At 42.9% G+C, this 22,203-nt stretch overlaps 1 protein-coding gene across 1 annotated transcript in view; it reads left to right on the top strand.

Moving 5' to 3' along the window:
* CCBE1 (collagen and calcium binding EGF domains 1) overlaps positions 1–22,203 on the top strand; it is a 199,050-nt gene that overhangs the window by 143,375 nt on the left and 33,472 nt on the right. The window contains exon 3 of the mRNA XM_081262721.1: positions 18,955–19,007. Within this exon, the coding sequence (XP_081118847.1) occupies positions 18,955–19,007 (53 nt within the window). The remainder of the gene's footprint in view (positions 1–18,954; positions 19,008–22,203) is intronic.

The raw sequence follows: 22,203 nt of genomic DNA, 5'->3' as shown, positions 1-22,203 counted from the left end.
CAGCTGTCTATTTAGCACTCCCAAGGCCTACGCTACTTAATTTGCTATTAACTTAAGTCATAAGCTTTTCATTTAAACAGGAGAGGACAGTAGTGATCAACCAAACACTCAATTAAAAAAAAAATAGTACTTGGGATAGGAAACAAAAGGGTGCATTCTAGGATCAGATACTACTGATAATAATGGGGAAATAGTTTTGAGTGGAATAAGTCTAGACTACCCTACTGAGAGCATGAACATAGCTCACATCTAACTTTTTAAACTGAAAAAGTTTTGGGTTCATTCCAGAGCTATCAAACTCCAGTATGGGAATTTATAAAGACTGACACTGAGAACATGTATATTCAGCTGTCAGAAATTCAGTGATCTTTGATGGTTTTCCACCTTTTGAGGTTTCTGTTCAGTGAGTGAATTGGCTGAGTAACATGGTTAGCGCTGAACCTTCTGAGGGAATTAGAGATGAGCAAGATGCACCTCTTGCCTTGTAGGAGTTCACGGATGGAAGGACAAACATGTCAAAGAGGAGTTGGAGGAGGAGAATGTGCTGCAGGGGGCAGGCGTCTCTGGGCTGGACCCACAGGTGGAGCTGAGGCTCTTCTTAGAGAACTTAGACATTTGCTGTGTGATTGATCAGTTGGAAACAGTAGGGAAGACCCGGCAAGAGCGTAGTGGGGCCACTTGTGTTTGGCGAAAGACTTGGACTTGATTTGCAGGTAGTGGGAGCCGAGAGGTTATATTACGTGAGGTGATAAGAAATTTTTTAAAAAATTGCACTTGATGTAATATCGACAGAGAGGAAAATGAATTAAGAGGTTCTGAAAAGGGTGAGAGATCCTAAGGTCTGTTCAGACCTTAAAGGATGCTGGCAGCAGAGATGGAGAAGGGAAATGGATGTTAGAAACATGTCTAGGGGGCAGTGCTGGAACTCAAGGGGTAGAATAATAGCATAACTGGGAATCTGGGCTCTGGAGTCAGACAGATCTGGGCACAAATTCCAGCCCTGCCGCTTACTGGCTACAGGACCTGGCCAAGTTGCTCAACCTCTTCCAACCTCAGTTTCCTGATTGATGCCTGTCGGTGGTACCAGTTGAGAGCCCTCAGCAGAATGATTGAGTATGTAATAACACGCTCAATAAATAATAGCTGCTGCCACTGGTATTACACCCAGGTATCCCAACTTCCAGCTGGTGAGCCTCCAAATTCTATTCCAAGTATCGTTACTGTCAATGACACTTGATGGGGAGTGTGGGGAACTTGACACCGGGGCAGTTCACATTGCTCATTCATGACCACCAACTACCTATAGGCTGTGTCACGTCCACATCACAGGCTGGTCCTTGAAGGGAACAGGCACAAACCCATCCCCATGGAGGAATAATGGGTCAGGGCACCAATCTGATGGGACGTTGGGAGCCTGTCTTGTGTGAGAGCCTTTCCTCTCACTGTTTGCTGGTTGTGGTTCAGTGGTCTCTGTCCCTTTGCTATGGGATTTGTCATTGGGGACACAGAAGTTAGGTGTCCTTTGATGGGGAAACAGTGCAGAACTGGAAGGGATTCAGCAGGCTTCCTCCCAGCCAGGGAGAGAGCGATGTTTGATTTTCGCAGCCTAGCAACCGAGTCGCCTCAGCCAAGGAGCAGGGGTTCTTGCAGCTCCGCTCTGGCACGCCTTTCATTTCTGAAGTGGAATTTATGGCTTTGTCCCTAATGTGCCTTTTTTTTTTTTTCTTTTGGAAATTAGATCCACAAAACCAAGTCATGTAAGCTCAAGAATTCCAAGGGCTTGGGAGTCGGGCTCAAGTTCACTGCTAGACCAGTGTTTAGAGCTGCCCTCTGGCTCACCTTTGTTTAGATAAATAATTGAAAGTGTGCCATTTACAAGGCTGGGGCTCAGAGGCGCACAGAGGAATCTGGCTAAAGGCTCCTTAATTGGAAGCAGCAGATAACCAGCAACACAGCCCATTCCTCCCTTGGGAAGTTAACTGGGGATGCGGAGATTAAGATTTTTTTAAAAAATTGTGTTCTTGGGTTGCCCAATTTAGAGGATGGCATGCATATGACCCTTACCTGACATGAAAAGCAAATGTGCTCCCCTATCCCACTGGGGGATGGTTTAGATCAGGAGGTGACAATGCTACCCTCTGCTCACACTTGGAGAGCCATGACTGGGAGGCCTGGGCTGGGTGCTGAAGGGTGGCACTACGGGAGGCTGGGGCCTTGCCCTGGAGCACCATCCAGGTGGAAGAACAAAGCACTCTAAAATTCCAGAACGTTACAGATGGTGTCCTCAATCTTGGCTGCTGTTTTGTGCTGACTCCAGGATCCAGCCCAGAGATGGGCTTGATTTTCCCTTCCTTGGACCTGGGCATAGGTCTTTTTCATCAGACAGAAAATATTTTAGTGGATTGCAGCATGCAGCCAGGACAGAGAACCACTGATTCTTTTTTCCCCTAAACATCCTGAGGTTGCCACCGGTGGTAAGAATGTGGGTGTTTAGTGCAGTGGAAATCCCTCCCCAGTAGATGAGAATTCGGGGAAGGCTTCCAGGGGGAGGAGGAATAGAGCAGAACCTCAAAGAGAAAGAGGGTCAAGTAAGAGAGGACGAGCCACACTGCAGCTCAGCAGCAGAGGACTGGAGCATCCCGTCCCTGCCTAGCTCATCGGCTTCTTAGAGTAGTTCATCTCTCCCCTCAAATCTGGCCAGTCGCTCAGACCAACTGCCCACCGTCCTGAACTCCATCTTGGAGTGTGAACTGTTCTGTCCTTGTGTTCCCCACTAGAGCATGGGGATGGAAGGAGAGGTACTGTCCCCAGGAAGAAGAGGACCCAGCACAGGTTCCCAAGAAGCCCCCTCACCTGGCTGCTCCAGCTGAGCATTCTTGGTGCTTCTGGCTTAAAGGAAGCTTTGCTAATAAAGGCCCAGGGTGTCACATTCAGTCTTCTCATTCAGATCTTGTCAATGAGCAACTTTTCTGAGCCAGACACCTTGCTTTAGACTCTGGGCATGGAAATCCTGGGTCTAACCCTTCTTCACTTACCATCCGACACTGAAGAACCATTTCTTGGCCTGTAAAGTGTCGATCGTCACAGCGTCCACCTTGTCCATGGTTCTGAGGGTTCCATGGAGCTCATGCAAAGGGCAGCTGTCTGCCATGTTACTCGGGTTACTCGGCTCTGAGGCTGCTGTTAGCAAAGCCCTCTACCCTTTCTGTATTTCCCCTGTCACAAGGAAGAGAGATCTGACAGTAGCAGAGGCATGGTCCTTTGCAACAAGGGTAGGCCCTTCCTTGGCTGCTTTCTGTGGAAGGGCACCATGGCACAAGGCCAAGTGCACAGGGAGAGAGCAACAAATGTGCCGCTGCAGGTGCCCTTGGGCTGTTTCCACGGGCAGAGCATGCTCATTAGGAAGGTGGGGTGGGGACTTAACAGAATATCACTGACAGTCTGTTAGAAAGAGGCTGTCATTTCTGGGCCTCTACCTGCTGAAGGTTTCCAGATGCCCAGGGGACCGAGACTGACTGGAGTCCGCACACCCTTCAGCAGGAGGAGATCAATGAGTTAAAGGGAAGTGCTGGCCTTTGATCTAAAAACCTTGTTCCCACTGCTGTGAGGGCTTCTCCTACCGGGGAATACGGACAGGGTGGTGTGGTCTTGCCAAGAGGGGCTTCCCGGTCCTGAGGCACAAGGTGGGAAATGGCCACTTCAGGGGGTCTGCTAGGATCTGTAGAAGACATTCTGCTTTGGGTCCAACTTGTGAGCATAAAGGTCACTGGTACAATTATGCAGTAGGACTAGGTGCTAATGTCCTGTATAAAACTGCCATTTAGAAAGAGTGGACTATGACTCGATGTATACCCCCTTCTCCATGCTTGCCCAGAGCCCACCTAGGTTCTAATCCCTGGGAAGGGCCTAGCCCCAATATGGGTAGTCCTTAGAGCAATTGTGATTTCCATCCAAGGCTCTGCTGGTCCACACCTGAACTCCCACCACTGTGTATACACACACTTCAGACCTGGGGAGACCTCAGAATCTCCCTAGTGAGGAAGTGGTACCTTAGAACCAGAGAACCATTGCTCTGTCTAGAGAAGACAGCACCTAAAGTGCCCCCTCTTCCCTTCCCCATATAGCTGTCACTCCCACAGCATTCAAGATTATTACAGTGCCTGACATTCCGTGTCAGTTATTTCTCTTAGTTGGAAGCCATTATCTTAAAGTGGATGCCCTAAAATTGGTATCTTAGGTACCAATTTCTCCTTGTAGATTCTGGCTTGACAGTGTTCTAGAATTTAGTGATGGAATGCTCTAGTCACTCGATTTTTCCAGCAATGCTTAGGATGATGAATGGTGCCAAATCTATGCCAAGTGTTCAAGGTCGCATATATCATTTAATCATGTGGATCTGCTTGCTCTTTATCTTAAATGCCTGTACTTGGGATGGGGAAGAAAATTCACTCTCTCCAAATTCCAAGAGCCACTTGGCCTTGGAGTACAGCCGGGGACCACAGGAGAAAGCATTTTGAAGATCTGGGGGAGGTGAGTCGATTTATAATGTAACAGGAGTGGTTACCACAGGAGACAAATGCATCCATCAGCCTTATCACTTATTCTAATGGAGCCCCCAGGAGGAATTTTGAGGGGAGAGGAGGGCTGAAAGTGGACCCTGGGGAAAGCAAAACAGAAGACCAACAGCAACAAGGCAGTGCCAATGGATTGTGCACTAAACTTGGCAAAGACACTAGGACTTCCATGTTTAAAGCAAGCTTGCATTTACAGAATTTACTTTCTGGCTCTTCTGCTTGCTTGGTTGTGCCTGGTACAAATGGTTTCTTGTTTTAAACTTGCACGCTGATTCTTTGTCAAGGTTATCTGTAAATAATTCAAATGAGTGTTGTAAAACACGTGGACATCCAAGTGTTGATAGAATCCGAGTCTCAGTACGATTAAAAATGTTGACATTTGAGCCACTGGAATGACTTCTGTCTGCAAAACAGGAATTAGAGTTTTGGATGAAACTAAGCTCATTTAGAAACCTACCTGTGCTTGACACTCAAAAACTTTGTACACTATTACTTCCAAAAATTGAGTCTTTTCTGTGTTACCAGAATAGCTGAAGAATAATAAAATCTTGGTTGTAAAGAATAGAAATACCAGGTGAATCTCGAGGATCCAGGGAGTTGTGGTTGGGATACTCGGGCTTAGAACAGGGGCGCCGTCAGAAAGTGAGGCTCTCCCAGGAATGGCTCCTCCCTCTGTCTCCCCCGGAGTCTCTGCTATCGATGCCCAGTTTCCTAATTCTCATTCAGGGTGTCGGCTGGCTCTGTTCTCTCCAGACCCCTTCCCACTGTCAAAGCCTCGGCTACACACCAAGGCTGCTGAGCCTGACCACTGGGCATTTGTGGGTGAGGGCCATGCAGCAGTGTGTGGTTGGTCCAACACCTTGATGTGGATTGGGAGAGGAGGCTGAATTAGCTGGGAGATCCCTCTCCCAGTCCTTTCAGCCTGGAGGGGTGGTGCCATGCCTCGTGGTACCAAGCCAGAATATCCATACTGAGTGATCATAAGACCATGGGGACAGTTTTATTTAGGAAGACCTGTGGACCATAAGCACAGTGGCTGATACCTCTGGTCCAAGGATACTGAGCCACATTATATTCTAGATAACAAGACACCAATGACCATCACCGTATAACAAGTGAGTAAAGCAGTGTTATATCTCTTGGCCAAAGTCAGGAGCAGCACCTCATTGTTCTCTGCGTGTCCTCATCGTGCCCCAGTAGGATCATCCAACCTGAGATCCAGATCCCATCTCAGAAGAACTCTCAAGGCTGTGCCCAAATGGGCCCACTCCATCCTTTGGAGATTGTTAATGAACTGGGTGCTGTTTGGTGTCCTGGGTATTTTATTTTTAAAGCTCATGTTGATAAACATTACTAATATCCTGTGTCCTCAATGATGGTTCAGGCTCTTTTCACATAATTCTTGGCATTTCCCCAAGGCATATGTCAGTGACATGCCCAAGGTCAGCCTTTAGTTGTTGTTGATGCATCTAGATTACTGTGCTGTGATCCTTCATTCCTGTACTTCATCATAACTATGATAAACTTTCACTTAATATATACCTCAACCCTATGTTGAGGGACAGTAACAATCACTATTACTCTGTAACTACTACTTTCCTTCATGGGACATACCCTATACAGCAGGTATTCAACTGGATAGTTCATACATCTCACTTAATATTTATAGTAATAAAGTAGATGTTGGTATTCTACTTATAAGTTACATGTAAGAAGTATCCATTTCTTCTATCAATTAATGAAAAGAGTGGCAAAGTCAGATCCTAGTCTTAATATCTGCCTGTCTTTAAAACATTGGCCTGTGACCATGATGCCGTGTGTCACCTCCCCATTCTTGTACTTGTTTATGGTTTTGATTAGTCAGGACCCCTAAACATACAGGCCTATATGATGCACAGCAGGAGTACAAAATGAATGTCCTTGGCTGCCCTGTCCAGCTAAGAAGTTACCAGTCAACCCCTGGGTGGAGCTTCACCAGTAATAGCTTGCCTGGACTGCCTGAGACTCCCAGTTCTTCACTAGAAACAGCAGAGTAGATGGTGTCTAAACAGATCAAGTGGAAAGTTTTCAGACCCAGGAGGCTGAAGATGGTAAAAATGATCCATTTGTCATTGTTTCCTACAAAAAAACATGAGTGTATACCATGTGCCAGGTACTATTTTGAGTCGGTATCTGGCTTCTGGCAATCCCTAATTCCTTTTCTACCCATGATACAGAAAGGAGGAAAGAATGAATGAATGAGAGCCCACAAGAGACCAGGAGAGAGAGAATGAAGAGAGAAAGCCATAAACCTTATTTTTATAAATAGCATCTTGGATAGGTTCTTCGCAAGGAAAGAATTCTTGCCAACTTCAATTCAGGAAAAACAGGCTGAGCATCTGTGATCGTTCATACGCAGGCTAAATGCTCAAGACAACTAAGGCTCAACCCCTGCTCTATAGCAGCTCATGGTCAACAGACAGGGTTATCTGATACTAGCAGTGTGAGTGTCCTCCCGTAACCTGTAAGATACTCTGTGGAAAGTTACCTTTTATCACAAAGCCCAAAACCATAGTAGTTGTTGTTCAGACTTACTTATTCTGAGACACTATGTTAAAATTGCAAAAAAGAAATGGTAAATGATGAGTCTATAACACATTGAATATAAAGATGGGGAAGCCCTCCCTTTAATTAAATTGTTCAGCTGTCAAGGAGCTTAAGTTGTATTGAAAGTGGGTCTGCCTTGCGCCAAGAACATCTGTCTAGTCCTGGCCTTGGAAGACCTTGTCAAATTTAGCCATGTATTGACCAACGGGTGATTCTGCTTCAGAACCACCACTGGAGTAGATGCATCTAGAAGTCATTACCAGGTGAGAGTGGGGTAGCCAGGGATCAGGGCTGCTGTGTGCTCCCCTGTGCACCTTAGACTATTACAAAAAACCTGTACATGTCGCAGTTAAAGGTACACCAGAGGTGGCTCTTACGTTACTTGAAAGTGTTTTATAAACACATATCACACCAACATCTGGAGTGATCAAAGACTGTTTTAAACAATCTTTTCTAATGCTTTTTTTTCCCCCGAGGACCATCCTGAAAAAGGTACCTATTAATGGGACATTTCATACTATAACTGTTTTATATAAAATGTACTACTTTCAGCCAGAATTTCTTTTTAAGTTGGAGGAGACCTTAGTGATTTCCCACATCCAAGGTCTGCCCCGCTTTTCCCCTCCTCCAGGTAGAGGAAACAGACTTAACACAGGGATGATTTGCCTAATGTCATAAGTTTGTTAGCTTCTTGATGTCACTTCTGACTAGTTCTTTTTCTCTCTGGCTTCCTGAATGTGTTCAGTTCTACAGGAGGACATGTTCCCAAGTCTCCTTCTGGGCCCCTGACCTCCTTGGGTGAGAGTGTCAACTGCTCAGCTGCATCTGCTGCTCTGGAATCCGTCCCTTCCCACCTCCACCTGCTGCTCGCCCTTGAGCTGCCTAAAGCCCTGAATACATCAGGCAGATGTTCCAACTGATGTGAGGCCTTCTAGTCATCCCAAAATCTCTGCTCCAAAAATCCAAATTTCACACTCTGCAGACTTAACCTGTATTAGAAAATGACAGTATCGTTCTTCAGGCAGCAATGTTAAAATAACTGTCTCGACTGACTTTTCATTGTTTTTTTTTCACACCCAGCAGTTAGGAAGTCCTATAGAGTCTCCCTCAAATATTTTTAAAGCCCATTTTTCAAGTCTCACTACCCTGATGGGCGCACTCACATCTCTTAGATGAAACATTTCAGCAGCCTTTTTAACTGACCTGTCTGCAGTCTTTTTTTTTTTTTTTTTCCAGCCTCTCCTCTAACCATGTACTATGGTTCTCTGTATCCTCGTAAGAAATAAATTCAGGTCTGGGAAATGCACCCTATAAACTGTTGAAGGATATCCTGAGCGAGCATGAAGGAAGCTATTGCTCAGGGGAAGCTGAGATCACCTAGCATAGACATCACTGTACTGGGGCTGGTTCAAGGGCTCACGAGTTAGCCTATCTTTTACATCTCCATGAAAGGTAACACCTCACTGGAGCCTGGTGTCTGCCGGTCAGGGGTACCTCCAACACACTACATACTTCTCTGCCCCTGAGTATTAACTCGGTTGCACTGAGAGATCTCATATAGGTCTGCTGGGTTGCTCTTAATGCTCTTTTGTGTTATCCCTAGCTGTGCATATGCTTTTCTCCCACATTGTCACTGAGGATGAGTTGCTAATCTTACTCATCTGTCTCCTATACCACCCAGCTCAGGGCAGAGGTGACCTCTGGAGCCCAGCCATCTGGGCTCATGTTTCACCTCAACTCCTTTGGAAAACAAGTTGTTTGTGAGAATTAAGCCATGGAAAACGCATAGCAAGTGCTCAATTAGTATCGGTTTAATTAAGTCAATGCTTCCAGTTTTTAACCTGAATTAAAATTTTTATTGCACTATTGGCTCATTATTTTAAATTCTGACCTTTATAAATAGAAGATTCTTATTATCTGCAAATGATTTGGAAATAGATCGTACATTGGGTGTTGTATGAGTTTCTCCAGTGACTTAGACATGAACTGATGTCATGTGTATTTCATTTCATCCCCTAAGGGTTTTATGCATGTGGGATAGGATGTGTCATTATGCATGGGGGATAGGATGTGTCTCATTATAATCAACCTATAAAGGAAGACTTCTGATGGGTCCCCGGCCTTTTCAAATTCATCACCAGTGAAACTTTCATTTTTTCTCACTTAATTCTCAAGTGACTGGCCCCCCCAAAAAAAGGGGGGGGTAACAATTTGAATCAGCAAATCTATTGCATCTCCTTATACTGAGATCTCTCTGGAAATGCTTCATTTACCTGATGAAATGCATGAAAAATGGGACTGAGTGCCAGTGAAACTCTGCCCACTGTGGGATGAAAGATCGTTGCCCTGTTAAGACAGAGCAGCATTCAGCCTTGAATCATTTACAAGGAAATTTCCAGGTATTTACATTCCAAAGATTAACATTTCATCAGGTTCAAGGTCTCCATGCACAGTTGTTACTGGAGCAAAACAAAGGCCATGTCTCCTCTGCCCACCTTTGGCTTCTTAACCTTCTATTTCAGTAGCTTTTCTCTTTAGGAACCAATTCTTGCCATCATGTTGGCTTTGTGTTTTAGGCTCCAATAACTAAACCAAAAATAGCTTAATCAAGACAGTTTTTCCCCTGGGTGCTCATGGTGATGGCACAATTCATTGGATTGGGTTCTTTGTGTAAGATCTACCCATCACCCAGGTATTTCCTCACATTGCCTGGGTGGTGTACCACCACCACAGTTACATTCCCCTTCGTGGGAAGTTGAAAAAGAAGGGAGAGGCCATGTTCCCTTCCATTTAAGGCACCATCTGAAAGTTGCAGACCTCATGGTCACTTGCATCTTGCTGGCCAGGCCAGTTGTCAAGCTGGAAGTGGTGGGATGAGAGGCTGGGAAATTCTGCTGCTATTCTGGGTTCTTAAAATACCCAGCTGTATCCCGGTTTCCATTTTTGTAGGAAAACAAGGGAAAAGTACAGGAAAACGGCTGTCTGTGCCATAGTAGTGACTCGAAAAGGCTGTGGATGGTTTGGGTCTTGTAGAAGGAAGAGAAAAGGCCATATTTAAAAGCAGGCCTGTGGGTAGTTTGCCTTAGAGCTCTGACTCCATTAGAATTCTTTCCCACCTTGGCAGTCAAAAAAACTTTATTTTTTCCGTTAGCTTTTCTATTTTCTCATTACAAATGAAAGAGCTTGTAACTCAAGGAAACATAAATATAGTTAAGCAAGATGAAGGTGCTCAAGGTGTCTAGGGTTTGCCATTTAGGAGTCTTGAGCAGAAGGTCAGAGTTGAAATCCTAAGAAAGGACCTATCCTTTGAGGAAGAGAAGTAAGAAGGCAATGACGGAGCTTCAGGTAGAATCCACACAGTGGGAGGATATGGCAGGAAAGAAAGCAGAAACTTTTGGGAAATGCAGAAACTTTTGGGATTGGGCAGTCAACCAGCCTGCCTGATTGAGATGCTGTACTGATTATCACGCATGCTATTACTGAAGATACTGTCAGCTTGATAAAGCTATCGTAGCAGTATTTTTTAAAAAATAGCTTTTAGTTGATGGACCTTTATTTGTATGTGCTGAGAATCGAACCCAGTGCTTCACACATGCTAGGCAAGCACTTTTCCACTGAGCTACAACCCCAGCCCCTATTGTAGCATTATTAAGCATTTGGGCATTACTATAACACTTAAAGGAGAGCCTCAAAATAAAGAAATGTCTAGGACTTTGACATTAGTCCCACAAAGTTACTGCATGCAGCGAACCAAATTGCTGCCAGGGAGCGGTCTGTGCTGTTCCGTGCCTTGCCTTCAGAGAATGACCACAGAGTAAGGTTCCTAAGCAGAGCTTCCAGAAGTAAGCAACTGTGGGAACTGGTGAGAGCAGAGGGTGGTTGGTTTATATGTGCCTCTCAAATGGGAAAACTGTTCAATGAAAATTTTCCTTCACAGCGAACCTCTGTTAAACCAGTTAAATGAGGTGGAAAAGTTAATGAACAGACTACTGAATTATGCTGTAATTTCCTAAAGCAATTTAATGATTGCCACATACTGGTTCTCAGTGACTAGGCCGAAAGCAGCTTAGCGGAGACCACCTTGGTCATGGTGACTTCGTGAAGGAGTCGCCTCCCAGTCTTGAGTTGGTTTAGTGGATCCTGGTCAGTGCAGTCCTGCTCAGACCCGTGCTCCTGAATGTTACATTACGCTAAACCAGTTTCCAACACCAGAAGTTTCTGAAGCCACTGCCAAGTGTGGCCTGAGAGAGGTACCAGAAGACTTGGGAAAATGATCCTTGAGTTATTTCCTTTAGTTCCTTTTATTATAAACCCAATTAATGCTCATTACAGAAAATTAAGAAAACACAAGAACATCTTTTATATTGCCCACATAAGGAGCACCACTTGACCATATTGTGGAGAATACCTAATCTTATTTTCGTACACTTAATGTAAAAATGAATCTCATTCTTCATATGTAAGCATACATGTAGATAACATTTTTTGCAAAGGTAGCTTCAACCCACTCCCACTTCTCAATTTCTTATATTTAAAAGAATGTTGTATTTCTTAACATTTAAAAAATAATCACCATATCTGAATGGTGGTGGGAGGGGAAAGGCAATCAGGATGATGATGGTTGCTGAGGTGGACACTCACTTGGGGGAGTGATGGGAGGGGAAAGGGGCTAGGAGACAGCTGGAGTGTGTAGCGTTGAGGTTAGTTGCAAAGAGGAAGTGAATCCAAGTCTCTCATCCCTGGACTCTGACCACCCATCTGCTGAGGACCATGACTCTGCCTGTGGAGCACACTGGTGTGTGGGAAGATCCAACCGACTGCCGGAAACGGCTCAGAGGGGTGACCAGGTGTGTGAGCCTGGCGGGGTAGGCGGCCGTGGCATTTCCTGCGAGTTCCCATGCCAGCTTTCCATAAACAGCTCCTATCAGACACCTTCACCTCTGAGAGGGGTGATCACAGGGAGGGGAGTCTACTAGATTGAGAGGGCTTTTCTTTAGGCTGAGAACAATCTCTGTGCAGTAGTGACAGGGAGACATGACGCACCTCACTGAGATGCTGGTCCTGTGTTGCTGTCAGGGAGGCCTGACTGCCACTCAGTTAAAGCCATGTATGACAGGCGTCACCCTGGCAGGCATACTTCTTGGTCTGCCCGCTCTGCTGCATCATGGTGTCCTTGATGTGGGCTGGGGTGGGGACACAGCAGGTAGCTTTTCTGTCGGGCTTGATGTGTGCCAGTCCTTACTTAGGTCTTGGTGGGTTGAGCCTGTTAACCCTCACCTGTAGGTTGGGTACTATTGCTATCCCATTCTACTGATGAGAAAATTGAGGTAGAGCCCATCGGAGGAAGGTAGAGAACCTGGATTAAAAACCTGGAAGTTCATGTCCAAGGCCCAGATCTCTAACCCTCAGCTCTTCTAAGTATGTGATGAATATCTGTTGGCTGAAAACATGGCTTTCAGTCTTGTTGGAATTCATATCTTCTGGTTATTTTCCTGCCCCCACCAAAGAGTAATTCTCCCACAAATACTTAAATTTTTCCCTCATAATTCAAATGGCTATGGTTCAGCTGACACCGTGACTAAGGTTTTTAAAGTTTAGAAGAATGATTTCAACTGTGTTGCCTCTTCATTTAATCACGTGTATGTGTAGCAACATAGACAAAAAAATTACCATTCTAATCATTTTAAATATATAATTCTGTAGCACTAAGTACCTTAACATTGTTCTGCAGCCATTACCACCATCCATTTCTAGAACTTTTTCACTTGCCCACACTGAAACTGTAACCTCATTGAACAGAAAGTCCTTGTTCCCTGACCCACCGTCCCTGCAGCAGCTGTCCCACCTTGTCTCTGAATATGACTGTTGTAAGTATCTCATAAGCAGATTCACACGCTGCCCTTTTGCGCCTGGCCTATTTGAATGAGCACAGTGCCTTCAAGGTCTCCCTGGGGTGCAGCCTGCGGCAAGACTTCCTTCCCACATTTTATCTGTTCCCCTGTCAATGGACACTTGGGTTGCTTCATCTTTTGGCTATTGTGAATATCTGAGCCCCTGCTTTCAGTTCTTTGGAGAAAGTTGAAATGGAATGACTGGATCATAGGGTGACCATTTCAGTCTTTAGGAACCGCCATACTGTTTTCCTCAATTGACCTTAACCATCAGTAATTGTGTATACAAGCAGATTAGGCCTAAAATGCCCATTAAGAGTCTTTCAACATTGACCCCAGGACTTGTAATAACAAGTGCACAGGGGGATGAATCAATGAGTTTGGGGGGTTGGTTTGGCTTTGAGTTTACCTTGGTGATTTTGATATGGAATGATTATTACATTTGCCTAGGAAGAATCCTCTTTCTGGTTAAAAGAGTGGACCAAGCACACCCAAATCAGAGTGAGTTGTTTTACTCACTTCTGTTCTCAGGACTCTAATGATGTAAAAGGAATTGTGGTAACTCCCACAAAGTTGAGCGAGGTTCAGTGAAGGTTGCAGGAAAGGGAGAAGGTAAAAGGAAGAGAGGAAAGATTGCTCACTGCAAGGAATTTCACAAAGAAATTCAGAATTCACTTTTAAATCTTCAGCTCTTTAAAATAATCCCTAAGGGATCATATTCTGTGTGCTTCCTAGCCGAAGTTTCCTATGGACTGTTCTCGGGCACACTTCAGGATGGTAGGAATGATAAAATAAATCAGGCAAATGGGGTTTTCTCACTTTTAAGTCTCATGCTCGTTAAGGGCTTTCTTGATTACTCAGTTCTAATCTCTTGCTTTTTTAAAAGCTATTCAGGAGAGCCTGTTGTTGGAATGAAATACTAAATTGAAGGATTTCTTTAACAATATCTGGAAATTCTGTGTGTCTATGCTCTGGCTTGGTGTCCCATAGCCTGGAACGGGGTACAATTTTCCAAAACAATTTGATTGCATTAGTAGGCAAAGAATGTTTGGCCAATTGCTTGGAACTGGAGAGGGAACTGAAGTCTAGCTTTTCATCAGATTTTCAGGTCACCTCACTGTCTTCTGGCCTTCACTTTCTTTGCTAGCTGGCTTAGCTTCTTTCTCCATGGTAACCATCTATGGAGGCACCTAGGTTTAAAGTTACTCCTCTCTGCAAAACCACTCCCAACTTTTCATCCATTTGCCACATTCATATATTGTGTTTCAGGGTTAATTTCCTAAATCCGTGGAGCATGCTGTTTGTGAGTTTATTATTATTTGAAGTTAACAAAAGAGCAGGTGGCTTTAAAAAAATTGCTTTTCTGCCATCTTGAAATCAAAAGTTTCTCTCCTTCCTCTTCCATGGCCCCATCTTGGTTTTGGAAGGAGAGAAATGACTGCTATTGAGTAAGAAGTGGAAGAAAGATTGGTTGTGAGGTGAGAGCAGGCAGAAGAGTTGCTTTTGCTGTCTGCAAAAAGCTGCAGCTAGAACATGATTCTTACCCAAGCCAGGCCCACGCTAGGCTCCTTCATCATATTCTTTCTCATCCCTGCAGCGTTCCTATAAGACAAATATTATTCATCCATGTTTTATCCACATGTCTGAAACTCGGCAAATTTAAGAAGCAAGCCTAAGGTCATGCAAGCCTAAGGTCATATCCCCAGCTTGTTAAATGTTAGAGACAGAATTGTAAAACCAGATTTGCTGGGCCCCAAAACCAACAAATGGCTTGGCACCAAGAGCTATAAAATTCTCTCAAAAATACAGTTCTCGTTTTTTAAAACAATCTGATACCTAGGTGCGTAAGTAGGCAGTTATGTAATGGAATCCAAGGAGAGCTTAGGAAAATTTCTGTTGTGGCAGGAGTTTATCTACTGACTCACTTGGCTTTTGGTCCCTGCTAGTCCTCTAATTCTGTAGAAGATTTTTTGTTAAAAAAAAAAAAAAAAAAACTTCTCTAGACTCCAGTGATCCAGTATGATGCTGTTATCTTTATTTTTCAAGTTTAGTTTTTCCCCTCCCAAAGCTCACTATCACACCTTGCGGATGGGCTGTATTTCTGGCTGCCCCCACCCCCCTTCTTTTTTTTAAACTCCTGACAATTCTCAGGGACACCCAAGGGAAGCCTCCCCAGGCCGCCTTAATTACCAGAGTCATCCTTTCTATGTAACAGCCATCTAATCGCAGCCTCCCTTGCCAAGAAATGAGAGAAACATTTGCATTTGGAAAAGCCAGCCCCAACACGTGATGCATGTTAAGAACCACTGCCTCCCAGAGTCCTCATAAGTGTTCCTCATCTTCGTTTGTTTTCCTTGAAGATAAAAATTGCACAGCAGTGTTTGTACTGAGATCTAACAAGTGCCCTGGCTTGCATGACAAGATTTCCTTTTGGCCGTCTCAACTTTGTTATACATAAATAATGTTGTAAGTCATCCTTGAAATGGTATAACATGCAGCCAGTGTTTATTTTTTAGACTTTCTTGTATTTCATTATTTATTTAAATGGCGATTTATGATTGGATGTTTAACATGCAGAATACTGCGTTCCCAGGAACTCTGAGGAAGGCAGGAGCTTGAACTGGAATCTTGCTCCTCTCTTGAGCAGAGAGCTGGGTCAGTGTGCAATTAAGAGAAAATCCGAAGGGGAAGTTCATTCTTAGCCAGGCAGGTAAATGATACCTGCCCATCCAGAAAGTTCCATTTTCAGACAGATCTGTAGCCTTTTAGAAGCATGTCAGATCATATCACTGTCGTTTAATTTCACAAAAAGCAAATGGCAGGTTGCTTCTGGTACCACTGTGTGGGCAATTTCAAGTCCTCAAAATGCTCAAGAGTCACAGTGCCCAAGTTCAATGTTGGGATGTGGAGAGTGTAAGGGTCGTATCCAGTTGTTATAAACTTTAAAATGCCTTTAAACATCTGACACTGTACCTTAGCTGCAGCTTTTAAATAGAAATGGGCAAATACAACCACATGCTTAAATGTGGCGTGAGATTTGAGAATCAAAAACACATGTGTTTCGTGCCTGAATTTTCCATGGATCACTTGAGTTTCTGACCATCTAGTGTGTTGCTCTTCCTCTTGGAGCTTTCTGCAGGACAGCCCCAAGTAATATAGTAGGTAATAACTGGCTTTATAGAGCATTCATTAAAAATTTAGCAATTTTTGGTTGCTAGGAGCTTTTTTAAAAACCATGGAAAACTAGGCTGAGTTTGAGTCCCACAAATTGTAAAGGTAGATTCTCCACGTCTGTTGCAAATCATCAGCATCATTTACAACCCCCTTGGGCATGTAAGATTATATTTTAGGTGGAGATGTTAGGAAATTATGCCTAAATTCTGGACCTTGCCACATGTCATTAATATCAGTAAGTTAGATGGGTACATATGCTGAAGAAAGATTCAGATAAATCTATACTGGAAGATGAGTATAGGCAGGAAAATGTATGGGTGGGGGAAGGAGAACCTTAACTGTTTCACTCAACCGTGTTTTGAGAGCATCCCAAATGCCACTGTTTTCCTTTTGAAAACTCTTCTCTGCTTTTGAAGTAAGATCTCTCCCACAGCTGGGCTGCATGTGGGAAATGCTGCAGAGGGGAATGGAGTGGTGTAGCTGTACCCAGTTGGACTGCAAAATTCTCCTGGAAAATATAATGCTTGTAAATTTCATTTTTCTTAAGATTTATAAATCATGGATTTAATTTTGTATAGTAAGATTAAGTTTCTCCTATGAATGGTAAGTCACCAGTTGATACAAATTGATTTGACCAATAATTATGCAAATTTACAAAAGTAAAAAAATTGATTAAAAAATTAGGTGTATTAAAAATTCTTAAATAGAAGTCCTAATGTAACCTGGTTGAGCATTCTGACCATTTGTTGAAGGTGAGAACTGGCTTCAGTATATCTGCAGACATACCTAACTTCCCAGATCAGTTGTTTGTGCATCCTTCTCCACTATACCATATATGTAGTATATTCATTTCAGTGGTCTATATGCTGCATGCCAACTGCACACCCAGCTGCTAGACTATATTTAACTGAGCTTCTTTTCCACCTAGACAGTGTGTCCAGACAAAAGTGAGACTGACATTGCTATCGCAGTAACCTTGCATCTGACTTCTATTACAAAGAAGCAGGTTTTTTTTTAATTTAGCTATTATGTCAATTCAAGGTAACTTGGAGTGTATTCTTGAGTTTTGAAGATGACTTGAATATGGTAACTCTGCCTCTGTGTGATGTTGGAAGTGGTGAAAGAAAGTTCACATGGACTCCATCTGGGAGAGACGGGAAGGGAAAGTAGCAGGAGCCATGGAGACGCATAGGGACATTTGCTCCAGTTCCAGTGGAAATGTTGATGTTTTTCAGGTAAAATGTAGAAACTTGTAACCATATAGGTCTGTTTCCCCCTAGTTATGATTTTTATTGCATCTACATTATAAAGTTTACAAGATATTATAATACTTTATAAAAACTAAGGGCAAAAATAATCTTCTACATATATCCAGATATCTACCACTTGTGATGCTCTGCAGTCCTTCCTGTAGCTCATATCCCTCAAGTATAATTTGTCCGGCCTGAAGAACTTTCCTTAGCATTCCTTGTCTTGCAGATCTGGTAATGAATTCTTAGTTTCCTTTTATCTGAAATGTCTAGTTCATCTTCATTCTTAAAGGATATTTTCACTAGATATAAAGACAGGTTTGTCTTTTCAGCACTTAAATGCCATACCACTTTCTTCTGGCTACCAATACTTTCTTTTTTTAATGAGAAGCTCATTGTCATTAAAATTATACTTTCTCTGAATATGATACATAATTCTCCCATCTTCAAAGTTTTGTTTTGAGCAGTATGACTATGATGTCCTTAGGGATTTTGTGTGTGTGAGTGTGTATGAGAATGTGTTTAACCTATTGAGTATCTGCTAAACTTTAATTTGCAAATTTGTCTCAGACAAAATTTGGGAATTTTTCAGGTTTTTTTTTTTTTTAAAAAGCACTTTGTTCCACTCCATTCACTGCTCTCCTTTTGGAATTCCAAACAACCATATATTGGTTATGGTTATGTTAGACCTCCGATACTGGCCCCACATGACCCTGAGTCTCCATTTATAAAATATATCTAATTTTTTTTTTGCTTGATATTGGATCATTTCCATCAATTTGCTTCCAAACTTACTAGTTCTTTCCTGGATCATGTCTCCATTCTTCAACCTTATCAGATTTTTCCAAAAAAATTTCAGATACATTTTACAGTTCCAGGAATTCCATATTCTTTTAATAGTTTCTCTTCTGAGATTTCCTGCTTTTTAAATTCATTATATTTTTATTTATGTCACTGAACATAGTTAATTAGTTTAATAGCTAGTTTAATGTCTGATCATTCCAATATGGTGGGTTTTCTGGGAGTTTGACTCACTGATAGTTTTCCCTTTAGAGAAGGTCACACATTGCACATGTTGTAGAGACCCTGTATCTTTGTGATCTTGTTCTTGGAGAGGATATTTTTCCTTTATTGTGCAATTTACTTGGTTAGATTAAAAGTGAAATCTCTAGCTCGTGATAGGTGGCAGCTCAAGTTGTCATCGTTCTTTTTATAGTGTAAGTACCTTGACATCTCAGGTCACTACTTCATAGCATTCAGAGGGTTGATTTCATGTGTTTTGTGTCAGATCCTGTGGTCCTGTTGTGCAATATTTTTCTATTTAATTTTAAATGACTTTAAAGTATCCCATCTCTACTTTATTGCTTAGTTTTTCCTGGGCATAAGTTCTTTCACTCAAAAACAATAACCAAAAACAATTTTATTTTTAATGTCGTAGTCATCATAATTAAAATGCCTTTTTGTTTGTTTGTCTCTTAGGAAAAAGTGCTGCAAAGGGTATAAATTTGTTCTTGGACAGTGTATCCCAGAAGGTATGTAATGTAAAAGATGGCCTCATCTTTCTATTCATGACTAACCATTAGAAGTCTATGAAGTTCAGATGTATATAGAATATTGTCTATGGTTATCTGTGTTTATGTATAATTCTTTCTTGGCATTAAATTCCTTGCTAATTTAGTCATATGTGACATGCTCTATCTAAATCATTACATGAGGTATTCATATACAGTGAAGGTTTTTTGAGATATTATACTTCCATAGGTTATAATTCCCTAATCAGCATTTCATAGACAAATTACAATACAACCCTCCTCCTTGTTCCCTCTACCTGGTTTTCATGTGCTAAACTTTAAGCCCCATCAGGGGACGCTATCTAAATGCTCAGCCTAGCACTGCACACAGAGATGTTAAGATGAGCCCAGCCCTCAGAGACAGGAGGCAAATCATATAGAATCAGACCTGGATTCTAATTGAGCTTCCACATCCTGCTCAGTATGACCTTGGGAAAGTTAATTTTCTAACCCTTAAGTTTTTACAGTTTTTTTGGTACTAGGGTCATATGGGCCTTTAAACTTTGCCTCATGTAAAGTACTTGGAACAGGAGGCCAGTTCTTAAGCACTCAGTAAGTGGTGGCTGCTGCTGTCACTATTAATAGCTGCAGTGTGTGCCTTAGAGACAATTGAGTGCAGCAGCTGTTCAAAGGTAACACACAACATGGAAGACCAGGTGGACTCGCGGGGATACTTAAGCCGGGTTATCAAGGAAGGCTGCCCAGGTCTTAGCCAGGTAGTTGGAGTGGTGCAGAGGATACCAGGCTAGCAGGGACATAGAAAGCACCAGGGACTGTTGGGGGAGGGCATTTGGTTTGGTTTTGCAGTCCTTAGGGGTTGAACCCAGGGCCTGGCACCTGCTAAATAAGCACTCTATCACCGAGCTTCATCCCCAGCCCATCAGAGACTGAAAAGCCTGGGGTTAATTTGCTCAGTCTGGGATGGAGCACGTGAAAGAGCTTTCTTCACTACTGCCCAGGAAGCCAGGTGTCTCTAGAGGGAGGATGTGGAGCCCAGCCAAGCTAATTCTGTTGCGTTGTCTCACGGAGTACAATGTCTTCATCAGTTGGAAATAGATGAATCCCTCCTGTGTGTTGCTGTCTTTGGTAGAAGGATGGAAGAGTTCATTAAATCCTGACTGACCTTTGAGAAAGCTGCCATGGACAGCTGCTTAGGGAAGGATTTCACATAACATTGTTGAGGCCTGAGGTCTCTCTAAGCCGAATCTCTCTCTGCAAGCCAGTTCTATTGATCAGAGCCTGGCAGGAAAAAAACCCATGAAAATCGGAATTGCTTTTCTTTATGAGCCAGCTCTTCTCAGTCAACAGCTGTGTCCTTTATAATGCAGTTTGGCAGATTCCAAAGAAAATTAAGTTGAGGCCAATTTAAGATCCTAACTAAAGAAAGGCCTTGCTCAGTGTTACTGAAAAATACATCCTATGGATACCCCATACTTAGTTTCTTTAAATGTTAGACCTTGTGGTTTCAAATGCCTATTCTCCCCTTAAAATGGGAGCACAGCACCTGTGACTAGTGTAACCAAGAGCTGAACATTTCCAGGCAAAGTGGACTCTACTGCCAAAGGTTCCTCTGCCATGATTTCTGCTCTTACCAGAATACATTTTCAAGCTGATTTGTTTTAAATCAGTGAGAATAGATTAGTGATTACTTCCTTGACTAAAGATACATTTAGTCAAAAGGGATTCTATCACCCACAAATGCAAAGTACAAATGTAGAATTTTCCAGTAAAGTCTGTATATTAGGGGCCTGGGGTTGTAGCTCAGGGGTAGAGTGCTTGCCTAGCACATACAGAGGCCCTGGGTTCAGTCCTCAGTACTAGAAGAAAAAAAGATTGCATGTTAGTGTTCTCCAGAGACAAAAAACCAATAGACTATGTGTGTGTAGTGGGGGAGACAGATTTTGATTGAGATTTATAAGATCAGTTCATGAGATTATGGAGGTACAAGCCCAGATCTTCAGGGTAAGCCAAAAGCAGTCTCCTGGCAGAATTCCCTTTTTATCAAAGCAGGTCAGTGTGTTTTGGTACTAATCCTTCAACTGACCAGATGAGGCCCACCCACGTACGGGAGGGTAATCTGCTTTACTCAAAGTCTGTTAATCTCATCTAAATACCTACACAGAAATGTGTAGATCAAATAATCTTAGAATAATGTGGGATCAAATACCTGAGAACTTTGTCCTAGTCGAGTTGACATATAAAATTACCCATCACAGTCTACTCCTTTTCAACTTGGCACCCATACACATTTAATCTCCTGAACTTAATCTCCGAATGGAAACGATCATAAGGCCATACCTCCACCTGATGCAATGCTGCTACCCCCATGTTAAAATGCACTGACACCTTCTCCAGAAGAGGATGCAAAGTAATATTTATTTTTCTCCTCCATATGCTATAACTTAAATGCTGTCATGTTAAAGTTCACCATATTTCAATGCTGTGATACTGTGTATCAATAAAATGTATTAACTTATAAGATAAGAAAGATATTTGCACACATACATATTCTAGAATATAAATGCTCATGACAATCATGGTCCTTGTTTCTGTAACTGGTCACATGGTCATAGCTGCTATTCGTAACTACTTTCTTCCACTAATTTTTTTTCCCTTTGCCTCCAATAAGCTCCTCACCTGGTCATGTTTCTTTTGTTGTTGTTGTTGTTGTTTTTTAAACCTGGTGAGGTATTCCACACCTTTCTTCTGAGACGTTCATCTAGCCTGAACTGGGTGGTTGTTTTCCGTCAGCTGTAATTGCAGGACGGAGTAACCCAGAGACACCTTAGGATAGTCCTTATATCCAGACACTCCTCTGCTGAGGAGTAACCTTCCAGCTTCCCCTTGTTATAGACTGTCACTGGGCCAACACAGCGACTCCCTTCCTTGCAGGCCTATGAGGCATGAGGACCCCAGTGTCCAGATGGCAAACCTACGGAAGCATTTTTTCTCCTCCTGCAAGCATCCTCCATTTGAAACTAAGAGCATAAAGTCACAGGAATGGGAATCAGAAATTCTGCTAGTAGAACTGGATGTGTTGTTGTGAACATCTAGTCCCAGCTACTGGGAGGCTAAAGCAGGGGGGTCATTTGAAACCTGCCTGAGCAACAGCTCTATCCCCAAAATGAAAAGGTCTTCTCTAATAGATCATGGAGAT

Source organism: Spermophilus citellus (genome assembly GCF_964194105.1).
Source record: "Spermophilus citellus genome assembly, chromosome: 12".
In the NCBI taxonomy this organism is placed as follows: Eukaryota; Metazoa; Chordata; class Mammalia; order Rodentia; family Sciuridae; genus Spermophilus; species Spermophilus citellus.
The sequence above is the reverse complement of the archived record's forward strand: the minus strand, read 5'-3'. Positions and strand labels throughout refer to the sequence as shown.